This window comes from Scyliorhinus canicula, chromosome 27 (assembly GCF_902713615.1).
Source record: "Scyliorhinus canicula chromosome 27, sScyCan1.1, whole genome shotgun sequence".
Classification (NCBI taxonomy): domain Eukaryota; kingdom Metazoa; phylum Chordata; class Chondrichthyes; order Carcharhiniformes; family Scyliorhinidae; genus Scyliorhinus; species Scyliorhinus canicula.
Window position 1 is genome coordinate 24,013,705 of NC_052172.1, and position 14,245 is coordinate 24,027,949.

General features: G+C 48.0%; 1 protein-coding gene across 1 annotated transcript in view; it reads left to right on the forward strand.

The window, feature by feature from the left end:
• The window catches only part of ercc2 (excision repair cross-complementation group 2), a 29,185-nt gene extending 16,805 nt beyond the window's left edge, over positions 1 to 12,380 (forward strand). The window contains exons 13-18 of the mRNA XM_038786089.1: positions 1,464 to 1,556; positions 3,398 to 3,470; positions 6,222 to 6,292; positions 9,817 to 9,960; positions 10,946 to 11,089; positions 12,029 to 12,380. Of these exons, the coding sequence (XP_038642017.1) occupies positions 1,464 to 1,556; positions 3,398 to 3,470; positions 6,222 to 6,292; positions 9,817 to 9,960; positions 10,946 to 11,089; positions 12,029 to 12,121 (618 nt within the window). The 3' untranslated portion in view covers positions 12,122 to 12,380. The remainder of the gene's footprint in view (positions 1 to 1,463; positions 1,557 to 3,397; positions 3,471 to 6,221; positions 6,293 to 9,816; positions 9,961 to 10,945; positions 11,090 to 12,028) is intronic.
• The last annotated feature ends 1,865 nt before the right edge of the window (positions 12,381 to 14,245 follow it).

Here is a 14,245-nt window from a genome sequence, read left to right on the forward strand (position 1 = left end):
AGTATTTAAGTGACTAGTCCAGTTGTGTTTCTGGTCAATGGTAACCCCCCCCGGGATATTGATTGTGGAGGATTCAGCGACGGTGATGACATTGAATGTCATGGGGTGATGACTAGACTCTCTCATTCTCACAAATGGTGCTGAACATTGTGCAGTCAGCAACGAACATCCCCACTTCTGACTTCATGCTGGAAGGGTGGTCATTGGTGAAGCAGCTGAAGATGGTTGGGCCTTGGACACTACCCCGAGGAACTCCTGTAGTCAAGTCCTGGAACTGAGATAATTGAACTCCAATTACAACCGGGTATGACTCTAATTGATTGAGAGTTTTCCCCCTGATTCCCATTGACTCCAGTTTAGCTCGGGCTCCTTGATGCCACACTCGGTCAAATGCTGCCTTGATGTCAAGGGCAGTCACTCTCACCTCACCCCTGGAGTTCAGCTCTTTTGCATCTATTTGATGTGTGCGTATACCAGGCGTAGGACAGGATTGCAAACCACTCTCCATAATCTGCTACTCGAGACAGAGGCCCAGATATCAAATAATATAAAAGTAAAACCACCTTTCATCAGAAATAGAAAAGGGTTATGATATTCGGGCCGGAAAGTGGAGGTGAGTCCACAAAAGATCAGCCGTGATCTGATTGAATGGTAGAGCAGGCTCAAAGGGCCAGATGGCCGATTCCTGCTCCGAGTTCTTATGTTCTTATGTCACAGGTTTGAAGAAAGTACAGTGATGGATAGGGGAAAGAGGTGATTAAATAAGGACAAGGATCAGGGTGAAATGAAATGAAATGAAAATCGCTTATTGTCACAATTGGGCTTCAAATGAAGTAACTGTGGAAAGCCCCTAGTCGCCACATTCCGGCGCCTGTTCAGGGAGGCTGTTACGGGAATTGAACCGTGCTGCTGACCTGCCTTGGTCTGCTTTCAAAACCAGCGATTTAGCCCTGTGCTAAACAGCCTCTGCAAGGCAAAAGAAAACAGTGTTGGGAGAAGTGAAGTAGATTTATCCTTCGGGGATGTGTAAATGTCCACAGCAGAATCATTAACAGCTGAAAGTCCCAAAAATGGAAACAAATATTTTGAAATTATTGACTTCAATATGATGTCTTTAAGGCTGCAGACACCCTAATCAAAAGCTGAGGTTCTGTTCCTTGAACTTCTGCTGAGCTTCATTTGAACAGTGTGAGGGGTTGAGGACAGAATTGTCAGTGGGAGTGGGGAAGGAGAATTAAACTCATTGGTGACTTTGTCGTTTTCCATTTCTAATTTTCCCAGTTCATTGACCTGAAGTATTAACTCTGATTCTTTCCACAGGTACCGCCAGGCTTACTGAGATTTTCAACAACCTTCTGTTTTTATGCCAAATAATATCATTCATTCCAGGTGTTCCTTCAGGAATATGATTTCTTTCCTGTTTCTAGCCCAAGAAATCCACCACTATCCCATTTCTTTTTCAGGGAATTCTAGAAAATATTCAACGCAACAAACTTATTTTTATTGAAACTCAGGATGCTGCAGAGACCAGTGTTGCCCTGGATAAATACCAGGAGGTGAGTGAGACACAAGTTGGTAAACCTGATGCCAACAATGCAAATAAATGACCAATTAATCTGTTTATAAATCCTAGGTTGAGAGAGAGCCTGGGTTATGGGGATAGGGTTGAGGTGTTGACCTTGGGTAGGGTGCTCTTTCCAAGAGCCGGTGCAGACTCGATGGGCCGAATGGCCTCCTGCACTGTAAATTCTATGATCAGGAGAACCTTTCACTCTTTTTTGAAAAATGCATTGGATCTTTGATATCCACCTAGACAAACAAACAAGCTGGTTAATTTACTATCTCATTAAAAGGATTGTACCTCAGACAGTGTGGCATTCCCTCAGTACTGACCCTCTGACAGTGCAGCACTCCCTCAGTACTGACCCTCTGACAGTGCAGCACTCTCTCAGTACTGACCCTCTGACAGTGCAGCACTCCCTCAGTACTGACCCTCTGACAGTGCAGCACTCCCTCAGTGCTGACCCTCTGACAGTGCAGCACACTCTCAGTACTGACCCTCTGACAGTGCAGCACTCCATCAGTACTGACCCTCTGACAGTGCAGCACTCCCTCAGTACTGACCCTCTGACAGTGCAGCACTCTCTCAGTACTGACCCTCTGACAGTGCAGCACTCCCTCAGTACTGACCCTCTGACAGTGCAGCACTCCCTCAGTACTTACCTTCTGACAGTGCAGCACTCCCTCAGTACTGACCCTCTGACAGTGCAGCACTCCCTCAGTACTGACCCTATGACAGTGCAGCACTCTCTCAGTACTGACCCTCTGACAGTGCAGCACTCCCTCAGTGCTGACCCTCTGACAGTGCAGCACTCTCTCAGTACTGACCCTCTGACAGTGCGGCACTCCCTCAGTACTGACCCTCTGACAGTGCGGCACTCCCTCAGTACTGACCCTCTGACAGTGCGGCACTCCCTCAGTACTGACCCTCTGACAGTGCGGCACTCCCTCAGTACTGACCCACTGACAGTGCAGCACTCCCACAGTGCTGACCCTCTGACAGTGCAGCACTCTCTCAGTACTGACCCTCTGACAGTGCGACACTCCCTCAGTACTGACCCTCTGACAGTGCGGCACTCCCTCAGTACTGACCCTCTGACAGTGCAGCACTCCCTCAGTACTGACCCACTGACAGTGCAGCACTCCCACAGTACTGACCCTCTGACAGTGCAGCACTCCCTCAGTACTGACCCTCTGACAGTGCGGCACTCCCTCAGTACTGTTCTGGAGTGCAAACTGGGATACTTCACTAATTCATCTATTTAACAATGTCTACTGTACACAGAAGCTTGGAAGTGCCCAGACAGGCCAGGCACAACTTGGTCCCAATATGTTGTGCATGTGCACAGCCGTGCAAAAATACTTAAAGGGGTCATACTTTTAAATAATCAACCACACACCATAGAACAATTCGATGGGACGTTTCTGGTGAATACTTGAACTCTAAAAATCAGGAGGTGCCAAGTTTGAACCACAGTCTGAGTTTATTTAGGGAAGGGATGATTTGTTGGGGCATCTGCTGCTGGTTACAAGCCAAACACATGTGGAATGTTATATATGCATGCATGCCTGTCTTATGAGGGCCCAGTTGGGTAACGGTGTGATATCCTCCCATTATGTCGGATAATTGTCTGGGCTCACACAAAAACAGTATTGTTTCCCCTGGAGCCTGACAGCATTGGTAATACCCAAGCAAAGAATCAGTGTCTCCGGGGAGGGAGTGAATCAGAAGCCAGAAAGCAAACTGTCTGAATTAGCTAAGGCTGCATGATCCTTGCTTGTGCTGTGATCGCCTCCAGTTGTCTACTGCTCAGTCATACCTGTGTTCCATTTGCAGGCGTGTGAGAATGGGCGCGGAGCCATCCTGCTCTCTGTCGCAAGAGGAAAGGTCTCCGAGGGGATAGACTTTGGTCAGTGGCCACAATTAATTTTTGTCCTTTTGCGCCTGTGAGTGAAATTGAAATTTGAGTCTCTCCCTCATCATCATGGGGGAGTAGCAGAATGTGTGTGTGTGTCCCGGTTACATATCGTCCTATGTACACATTGCTCCTTTTGTACCTTTAAGTGAGTGAAAAAGAAAATTGGAGGTCGTAACATGGACGCTGATTAACTGAGAGTGAAGTTCTTACAACCAGCAAAGTGTAGTTTGGTCCACATTACTCTCAATAAGTTAAATGATGCGGTATTTAATCGGGACAGGTGGTTATGCTGAAAAACACACAAGTGAAGCGAAGCTTCGCTCTTTATCAAGCGGTGCATCATTCACCTCCACTTCAGGCATGTTGGATTCAGTTTGATGCAGTGAGCACTTCCATTCGAGAACATTTCTGTCACTTGTAGTTTTTTTTAAATACCAATCTGATCTCTAATTGACTCGAGCATTTGCTGAGAATAAATCAGTTTTAAATGTATTTCAAATCAGCACCTGGAGGGGAAATCCTTTCACCCAGAGGCTGGTGGGGATCGCGAAGGCAAAAACCCTCGTAGTGTTTGGACAGGCGCTTGAAATGCAGTAAGCTACCGGCTCGGGGCCAAGAGCTGCAAAGCGGGATTTGGTTGGATGGCTGTTTGCTGGCCACTGCGGAAACTACGGATCAAATAGTCTCCTTGTCGCAAACCTCTAACTCAGGATTCTTAAGACATAACCGAGGAAGATTTCTCTTGATAACAATCTTTATTGTCACAAGTAGGCGTACATTAACGCTGCAATGTAGTTACTATGAAAAGCCCCTAGTCGCCACATTCCGGCACCAGTTCGGGTACACGGAGGGAAAATTCAGAATGTCCAATTCACCTAACAAGCACGTCTTTCGGGACTTGTGGGAGGAAACCCACACAGACACGGGGAGAACGTGCAGACTCCGCACAGACAGTGACCCAAGTCGGGAATCGAACCTGGCATCTTGGCGCTGTGAAGCAACAGTGCTTGCCACTGTGCTACTGTGCTGCTTTACGCTTGCATTGTGGCGGCAGGACCATAGTCTGTGCCACCTCTTTGCTCGATTAACCCAAAACCCATCCCACTCCTCACTCACTTCCCATCACCCTGTTCAGCCCCACCTTGAGTTATTTGTCCAATATTTTTTTGAACGATGCTGTGATTGTTGTCTGAACTATTCCCTATGGTAAAGTGTTCCCTAACTCCGACAAACTACAGGGTAAATAAAATTGTCCACAATCTCTGACCATTTTACGTTGATGAGGAATGAATGGGCAGAGGTAATATTCACTCTGTCAAAACACTCTGTTTTCAAATAACATGAGTAAATATATTCTGAGCCATCTCTGCTCTCATGGAAATAATCACAGTTTCTCCTCATAACCAAACTTTCTCCTCATTGACAGACTTGCCTGCAGCTGTCTGGGCCCTCAGCTCCAGAATTCTGTTGCTAAACCTCTCACTTTCCTGTCTGTCTTCCTTTAAGATGCTCCTTCAAACCAGCCTCTCTGACCAAGATTTTGGTCACATCAGCCAATGCAGCATGCTGTTAAATGTTGGCCAACAATAGCCTCAGTGAAACACTGAGATGTGGTCCTGCATTAACAGTGTGCAGTGTGTGTGAGAGAGATTGGTAACACACGTGTGTATGAGAAAGAGAGAGCTACACCTGTGTGTGAGGCAGCGTGTCTGCTTGTGTGAGGCAGCGTGTGTAAGGCAGTGCGTGTGCTTGTGTGAGGCAGCGTGTGTACGTTTGCAAGGTAGCATGTGTGTGTTTGCGAGGCAACGTGTGTTTGTGCAAGGCAGCGTGTGTGATTGTGTGAGGCAGTATGTGTTTGCGTGAGACAGCGTGTGTGTGCGAGACAGTGAGTGTGTGATTGTGTGAAGCAGTGTGTGTTTGTCCGAAGCAGTGTGTGTGTTTGCGCGAGACAGTGAGTGTGTGTTTGTGAGACAGAGAGTGTGTGAGGCAGTGTGTGTGTTTGTCCGAAGCAGTGTGTGTTTTTGCACGAGACAGTGAGTATGTGTTTGTGTGAGACAGAGAGTGTGTGATTGTGTGAGGCAGTGTGTGTGTTTGTCCGAAGCAGTGTGTGTGTTTGCGCGAGACAGTGAGTGTGTGTTTGTGAGACAGAGAGTGTGTGATTGTGTGAGGCAGTGTGTGTGTTTGTCCGAAGCAGTGTGTGTGTTTGTCCGAAGCAGTGTGTGTGTTTGTCCGAAGCAGTGTGTGTGTTTGCGCGAGACAGTGAGTGTGTGTTTGTGAGACAGAGAGTGTGTGATTGTGTGAGGCAGTGTGTGTGTTTGTCCGAAGCAGTGTGTGTTTTTGCACGAGACAGTGAGTATGTGTTTGTGTGAGACAGAGAGTGTGTGATTGTGTGAGGCAGTGTGTGTGTTTGTTCGAAGCAGTGTGTGTGTTTGCGCGAGACAGTGAGTGTGTGATTGTGTGAGGCAGTGTGTTTGTTCAAAGCAGTCTGTTTGCACGAGGCAGCGAATGTGTTTGTGCGAGACGGTGAGTGTGTGTTTGTGAGGCAGCGAGTGTGTGATTGTGCCAATAGACTGATTCCCTAATTTGCGGAATTTCTTTGTGTTCCCAGTCACAGGGGTGACCTGATGTTTGCGCACAATGCTTCCTCCGTCCTACCCACACTACTCACTTTGGGTTGTTTAATGTTTTAATTCAGTGCTAGATTCATGTCCATTGATATTTATCTCCTGTGTTTCCTCACAGTCCATCACTATGGGAGAGCTGTGATTATGTTTGGTGTCCCCTATGTCTACACTCAGAGCCGAATTCTGAAGGTAGGTGCCCCTCCGCTCGAGGCAATTTCTGTTTGTGGGTTTAGTGATTGGCAGGAGGAGGCTGATAAACACCAGCGGCAGCAGAATGTCCTGAATTGTGCTGGATTCGATGTAAAATAAAAATACACAGCACACCGTGACAATGCTGCTAATATACAAACCATGCAGAACGCCAAAAGATTTAATATATTTGAGTTTGACTTTATTTTGGTGAATAGTTTGCTTCTCAAGGTGGATGACTGTTAGAAATAGGAGCATTTAATTAAAAACACCCACGTCAAACAGACAGCACGGGGTTAGATACAGAGTAAAGCTCCCTCTACACTGTCCCCATCAAACACTCCCAGGCCAGGTACAGCACGGGGTTAGATACAGAGTAAAGCTCCCTCTACACTGTCCCCATCAAACACTCCCAGGACAGGTACAGCACGGGGTTAGATACAGAGTAAAGCTCCCTCTACACTGTCCCCATCAAACACTCCCAGGACAGGTACAGCATGGGGTTAGATACAGAGTAAAGCTCCCTCTACACTGTCCCCATCAAACACTCCCAGGACAGGTACAGCACGGGGTTAGATACAGAGTAAAGCTCCCTCTACACTGTCCCCATCAAACATTCCCAGGACAGGTACAGCACGGGGTTAGATACAGAGTAAAGCTCCCTCTACACTGTCCCAATCAAACACACTTGTTGGTGCAGTGCAGAAGGAGGCCATTCGGCCCATCGGGTCTGCACCGACTCTCCGAAAGAGCCCCCTTAATAGTCCCTGAGAGAGAGGTGATGAGTTGAAGTGAGGTCAGACTGGAAAGGAGTTTGTAAAACTCTGCAATCCCTCTTCTTCACTTCACTTGGGCAGGTATATGGCCAACACAGTCGCATTCTGTTGGTGTGGAATTAATCCTGTATCAATCCAAGATAGCTTGTTCCCTCGTTGGCTCCGTGACATATTGCTTCAGGAAACAGTCCCTAATGTACTCTATGATTGATTGGTGCAGCCATCCTTTCCAACTTGATTAACTCAATCAATATGAAGATTAAAGTCACCCAGAATTATTGCTCTATTTCTTTAACAAGGTCCTACTGTGTGCTGATTTCTAGCGTTTCCTATAGTGCGGTTACTGTTTGTGGGTCTGTATATGCTCCGACCAAATATCTTCTTTCCCGCGCTGCTTTTTACTTCCACCCAAATGGACTCCACAATATCTGAGTCTGGATCATATTTCTTTTCAAATTAGAATTCAGAATGCGGCCATGCGGCCCATCGAGTCCTCACCCACCCTCTGAAAGAGCAGTCACCCAATCCCCATAACCCTGTAACGCCACCTAACCTACATATCTTTGGACTCTCACAACTGTTGTCTCATTAACAGTGCTACCCCACCACCTTTCCCTTCCCTTCCCTCATGTCTTTCCGAAAGTTCCCAGTTTTGATTCTTTGTAACTATGTTTTCATAATGGCTATGCGATGAAATGAAATGAAATGAAAATCGTTTATTGTCACGAGTAGACTTCAATGAAGTTACTGTGAAAAGCCCCTAGTCGCCACATTCCGGCGCCTGTTCGGGGAGGCTGGTACGGGAATTGAATCGTGCTGCTGGCCTGCCTTGGTCTGCTTTCAAAGCCAGCGATTTAGCCCTGTGCTAAACAAGCCCCATCTACCTTGATTTGCCCCATCAGTTTGTCCACCTTATTCCGAATGCTTTGTACATTAAGATACAAAGCCTTGAGGCTTACCTTTTTGCCATTTTTATAGGGACGGTTGTTGGGGTTGGGGGTGGTTTCAACGGAAAGGTTTTGGGGCCCAGAGCAGGTTACAGAGATAGGGAGGGTTGGAGGAGTTTACAAAGATAAGGAGGGCTGTAGGGGTTGGAGGAGTTTCAGGCAATATGGAGGGATGTAGGAATTACAGAGGTAGGGACAGGTGTCTGAGTTGGAGGAGGTTACAGAGATAGGGAAAGTTGTAGGAGCTGGAGAAGGTTACGGAGATAGGGAGGGTTGTAGGAGCTGGAGGAGGTTCCAGAGGTAGGGAGGGGTCAGGGTCTTGAGGGTGTTACAGATGGGGAAGAGTTGTAGGGGTTGAAAGTGCTGACAGCAGATATGGAGGATTGTAGGGAGTAGTTAGGCTAGGTTCTGGGGATTGGAGGGTTACTGGGATATGGAGGGTTGGCAAGGTAAGAGGAGGTGACAGATAGAGAGGAGTGTAGGGGCTGCAGGCGGTTACAGAGATAGGGAGGGTTGTAAGGGCTGGAGGAGGTTACAGATAGGGAGGGGGTGCCTGGGCTGGAGGTTACAGAGATAGGGAAGGGGTGTAGGGCTAGAGGAGGTTACAGAGATGGGGAGGGTTGTTGGGACTGGAGGAGGTTACAGAGGTAGGGAGGTTGTTGGGGCTGGAGGTTACAGAGATAGGGAGAGGGTGCCTGGGCTGGAGGTTACAGAGATGGGGAGGGGTGTTGGGGCTGGAGGAGGTTACAGAGATAGGGAGAGGGTGCCTGGGCTGGAGGTTACAGAGATAGGGAGGATTGTAGGGCTGGAGGAGGTTACAGAGATGGGGAGGGGTGTTGCAGCTGGAGGCGGTTACAGAGATAGGGAGGGGTGTTGGGGCTGGAGGAGATTACAGAGATAGGGAGGGGTGTTGGGGCTGGAGGAGGTTACAGAGATAGGGAGGGGTGTTGGGGCTGGAGGAGGTTATAGAGATAGGGAGGAGTGTAATTGCTGGAGGAGGTTACAGAGATGGGGAGGGGTGTTGGGGCTGGAGGAGGTTACAGAGATGGGGAGGGGTGTTGGGGCTGGAGGAGGTTACAGAGATAGGGAGGAGTGTTGGGCTGGAGGAGGTTACAGAGATGGGGAGGGGTGTTGGGGCTGGAGGAGGTTACAGAGATAGGGAGGGGTGTTGGGGCTGGAGGAGGTTATAGAGATAGGGAGGAGTGTAATTGCTGCAGGAGGTTACAGAGATAGGGAGGGGTGTAGGGGTTGGAGGAGGTTACAGAGATGGGGAGGGGTGTTGGGGCTGGAGGAGGTTACAGAGATGGGGAGGGGTGTTGGGGCTGGAGGAGGTTACAGAGATAGGGAGGGGTGTTGGGGCTGGAGGAGGTTACAGAGATAGGGAGGGGTGTTGGGGCTGGAGGAGGTTACAGAGATGGGGAGGGTGTTGGGCTGGAGGAGGTTACAGTGGGTGGAGGAGGTACAGAGGTAGGGACAGGTGTTGGGGCTGGAGGAGGTTACAGAGATGGGGAGGGGTGTTGGGGCTGGAGGAGGTTACAGAGATGGGGAGGGGTGTTGGGGCTGGAGGAGGTTACAGAGATAGGGAGGGGTGTAGATTCTGGAGGGGGTTACAGGGGATATGGAAAGGAGAGCAAATTAGGTTCAAAACAGAACGGAACATTTGGAAGAATGTTGTGACCAAAACTATATCAAAACATCCTTGAAGTCGCCATAGTCCTTTAAAGGTGTCTTTTTAATGGGGTCTGTTTAAGGTGTGATTTTTTTAACGGTGATTTTTTAAAAGGGGTTTTTTAATCCTCAGGCTCGTTTAGAATACCTTCGGGATCAATTCCAGATCCGTGAAAATGACTTCCTGACGTTTGATGCTATGAGACACGCTGCTCAATGTGTGGGAAGAGTTATTCGAGGAAAAACTGATTACGGGCTAATGATTTTTGCAGATAAGGTAATTTGAAACCAATCTTGGTAAATATACAATTTGTTTCAAACAGTGATTGCTGATCGAACTGAATTAAAGACAGACGGTGTGTCTTTTTCCAGGAACATTGTTTGTTCTGCAAAGGAATCCATTTCTCTGCTGTTCAGGTCCGAGTAACCTGGGAGATTTAAAACTTTGATTTTAAGCTGCATTATTTGTGTGCTGAACACCGCAAAATGTTCAGAATAATCGCTCGTATCAACCTTTTGTGTTTCGTTCTCAGGATGTGGGCATCGTGGGCAAAGCCAGTATTTATTGCCCGTCTCTAGTTGCCCTTGAGAAGGTGGTGGTGAAAGCTGCCTTCTTGAACCGCTGCAGCCATGTGCTGTAGGTATCTCCACAAACTGACAGCACTGCAAATCCATGATAATACCCGGCATTGGTTTCAGTAAACGCAGCTTAAATTGCTCAGCTTACTGTGTCATGCAGAGTTTGGCTGGCGCTGTGTATGAGGAAATGTGTGGAGGGGAGCCCAGGATTCCTGAATCGCTGTAAGAACCCGTATTTCACAACCTTGAGTTGCTCCCACAGGAATCTGTAGAGCAGCCACATTATTCATCCCAATGCAGCCTGGTCACCCTCTATAATGCTGCCATCGCTACTAACTCCCAGATAATACTGAGCTGCTAATGGTAACAGATCCTGAATCCGCAGTGTTCCCATTTCGAATTTCATCACTGATGTGGCCTTGGAGCTGAGAGCAGATCTTTACAAACAGCAGGCACACACAGATTATCCAGTTCAGTGTAAAGAAGGAATGCACCATGGAGTCTGTGGGCTGCACCTCGCTGTCGAGTGTGGAATCTTTGTTTAAACGTTTGAGGGTGTGTGTGTTGGCCATTCAGGGTCAGTGTGTCCGCCGACACGACGACTGTCTGTACTGTACTTTGGCCCGCATGCTGTCCTGGGTTCTAGCCCATTGCCATTGATTCTAACTCTTCTCTCTGGGCAGCGTTTTGCACGAGCTGATAAACGTGGGAAGCTGCCTCGTTGGATCCAGGAACACATCACAGACAGCAACCTCAACCTGACTGTGGACGAAGCGGTGCAAATATCCAAACACTTCCTGCGACACATGGCTCAGCCGTTCCGACAGGTCAGCTCCTCATTCTTCCTCAGCCAACTCCGACACTTGTTTGCTCTTTGTCTTGCCTCCCTCGCTGCCTTTCTGTCTCCCTCAGGCACAAATAAATAAACAAACTTGCACCCGTTCTAATCCCACTTCCCTGCTCCGTAGCCTCGCTGGTTACAGCACTTTGATGCAGATCTAGGTATTTCCTCGAGGAGCTGAGCGTTCCGGCCTCCACCACCACCAATTCGGGCAACGCATTCCATACACCCACCTCCCTCTGGGTGAAAACATTTTTCATCGTGTTCGCTCTTATCCTCCAGCCATTCACCTTAAATCCATGTCCCTGATAATTGGCCCTTCTGCCAGGGGAAACAGGTTTTCCTTTCTTGCGATCTCGGCCCCTCCTAATCTTGTGCACCTGAATTAAGTCACTCCCGCAGTCTGTTAGCCCCTACGCTCTCGATAGTGGGGGATCCAGCTGTAGTGATGCCATTAAATGTTAAGGGGATATGGTTCGATTCTCGCTTGCTGGAGGCCAGCTTTGTGGTGTGAGTGTTACTTGCTACTTCTTAGCCCAAGTCTGAATGTTGTCCGGGTCTCTCTCCATCTGGACACGAGCTGGTTCAGTACCTGAGGAGCCGTGAATGATGCTGAACATCGTGCTTATGTTGGAAGAAAGGTCATTGATGAAGCAGCTGAAGATGGTTGGGCCTCACACTCTACCCCGAGGAACTCCTGCAGTGATGTCCCGTGGCCGACATCATTGACCTACAACAAACGCAACCATCTTCCTTTGTGTCGAGTTATGACTCCAGCCAGCGGAGAGTTTTCCTTCTGATCCCCATTGACTCGGGATTTGATGACTGGTCAAATCCTGCCTTGGTATCGAGGGCAGTGTGTCGCTAATCAGCATTATTCCTGATTAAACATTTAACATTTATCTTTTTTGTGATTCCACTCCAGGAGGATCAGTTGGGATTGTCACTTCTTTCACTGGACCAGCTCGAGTCCGAGGAGATACTCGGGAGGATCCATCAGATCTCTCACCAAGTGTGAAGGCAGAATGGGAATGTGATTAACTAGCAACGCAGAACCTTAGCTGCAGGACCTCTGACAGATTGAACTCCTGCCCATGAGCAGAGACTCCCCACGGGCTGGCTACTTGGGGTTTCGATGGTGACCTGAGGCAGTTGGTGGGGGAAAGGGGGAAGGAGGTTGTCAGGTTGGGATGAACTGAGTAATTCTCACATATTAGTTGATTGTAAAATATTACTAACTTACACTCATGCTGATAAACAGGATTTTGTACTGGTAATCAAATCTGCTTATTATTTTACATTGCCTCGTGCCTGACTATTGGTCACTGATGTTAATGGGTCAGGAAACTGGGCAGCACGGTAGCACAGTGGTTAGCACAACTGCTTCACAGCTCCAGGACCCAGGTTCGATTCCTGACTTGGGTCACTGTCTGTACGGAGTCTGCATGTTCTCCCCGTGTCTGCGTGGGTTTCCTCCGGGTGCTCCGGTTTCCTCCCACAAGTCCCGAAAGACGTGCTGTTAGGTGGATTGGCCATGCTAAATTGCCCATAGTTTCCAAAATTTCCCTTAGTGTTGGGTGGGGTTACTGGGTTATGGGGATAGGGTGGAGGTGTGGGCTTGGGTAGGGTGCTCTTTCCAAGAGCCGATGCAGACTCGGTGGGCCGAATGGCCTCTTGCACTGTAAATTCTATATTAGAGGGTCAGGGGTCACGATGATGGAACCAGACAACAAGGAAGAGGGAAGGGGTCAGTACTGAGGGAGTGCCGCACTGTCAGAGGTCAGTACTGAGGGATCATGTGCTTGCACTGTCAGAGGGTGAGGGTGCTGCACTGTCAGAGGGTCAGTACTGAGGGAGTGCCGCACTGTCAGAGGGTCAGTACTGAGGGAGTGCTGCACTGTCAGAGGGTCAGTACTGAGGGAGTGCTGCACTGTCAGAGGGTCAGTACTGAGGGAGTGCCGCACTGTCAGAGGGTCAGTACTGAGGGAGTGCTGCACTGTCAGAGGGTCAGTACTGAGGGAGTGCCGCACTGTCAAAGGGTCAGTACTGAGGGAGTGCCGCACTGTCAGAGGGTCAGTACTGAGGGAGTGCCGCACTGAAGGTTAATACTGAGGTAGCGAGTCACCATTGGAGGGTCAGTGCTGAGCAGGTGCTGCATTGTTGGAAGTGCTGTCTTTTGGCTGAAACATTAAACCAAGACCCCTCTGCTGTCTCACTCGGATGCTGAAGATTGCACTGTTTTGGAGATGATGAAGAGCATTATCACTGAAAACTGGACCAATAGATATCTCTCAATCATTTATCCCAAAATCAGACGAAAGCAGATCTATATTGAACGTGTAAATAAATTGCTTTTTCACTTGAAGTGTTTTGTGCTCTGGGTTATATACAGGGAAGAGACAGAATGCCAATTATTGTATTTCTTATCCTTGAATGAAAAGTGTGATAGGGAAGGTTGGGGATGTTACCATCCATGTCGAGGTCAATGATGTTTAGAAAGTGATATCAGTTTCCCAATGACTGATGCAAAGAATCAAACAATATTTTGTGTTTTAAGGCTTCTACTGTAAAAAAAAAATAGCTAAAATGACATATAATCCTGGAAACAAGTATAGAAAAGAGAAACAGGTGGAGGCCATTTGGCCCATCGAGCCTGCTCCGCCATTCATTATAATCATGGCTGATCATCCAACTCAATAACCTAATCACCTATTCCCCACATATCCTTTGATCCCCTCCTTTCTGAGTCTCCTAAACTCCAATGAATATAATCCTAACTGATTTAGTCTCTCCTGTGACATTCCTGCCATCCCAGGAATCAGCCTGGTAAACCTTCGCTGCACTCCCTCGAGAGCAAGAACATCCTTCCTCAGAGAAGGACACCAAAACTGCACACAGTACTCCAGGTGTGGCCTCACCAATGCCCTGTACAATTGCAGTAAAACATCTCTATTCTTGTACTCAAATCCTCATCCACTAAACATTACTATCCCAGTCGATGTTATAACTGGACGGGAAGATCCCAGAATGGAGCCCTGACTCAAAAGGCTGTAAATTTTTTTTACAAAACATGGAGGGATAGTCACAGGGTCAGTAATTAGTTTTAACAACAAGAAAAAAAGTATTTGTTAAACATGGAAAA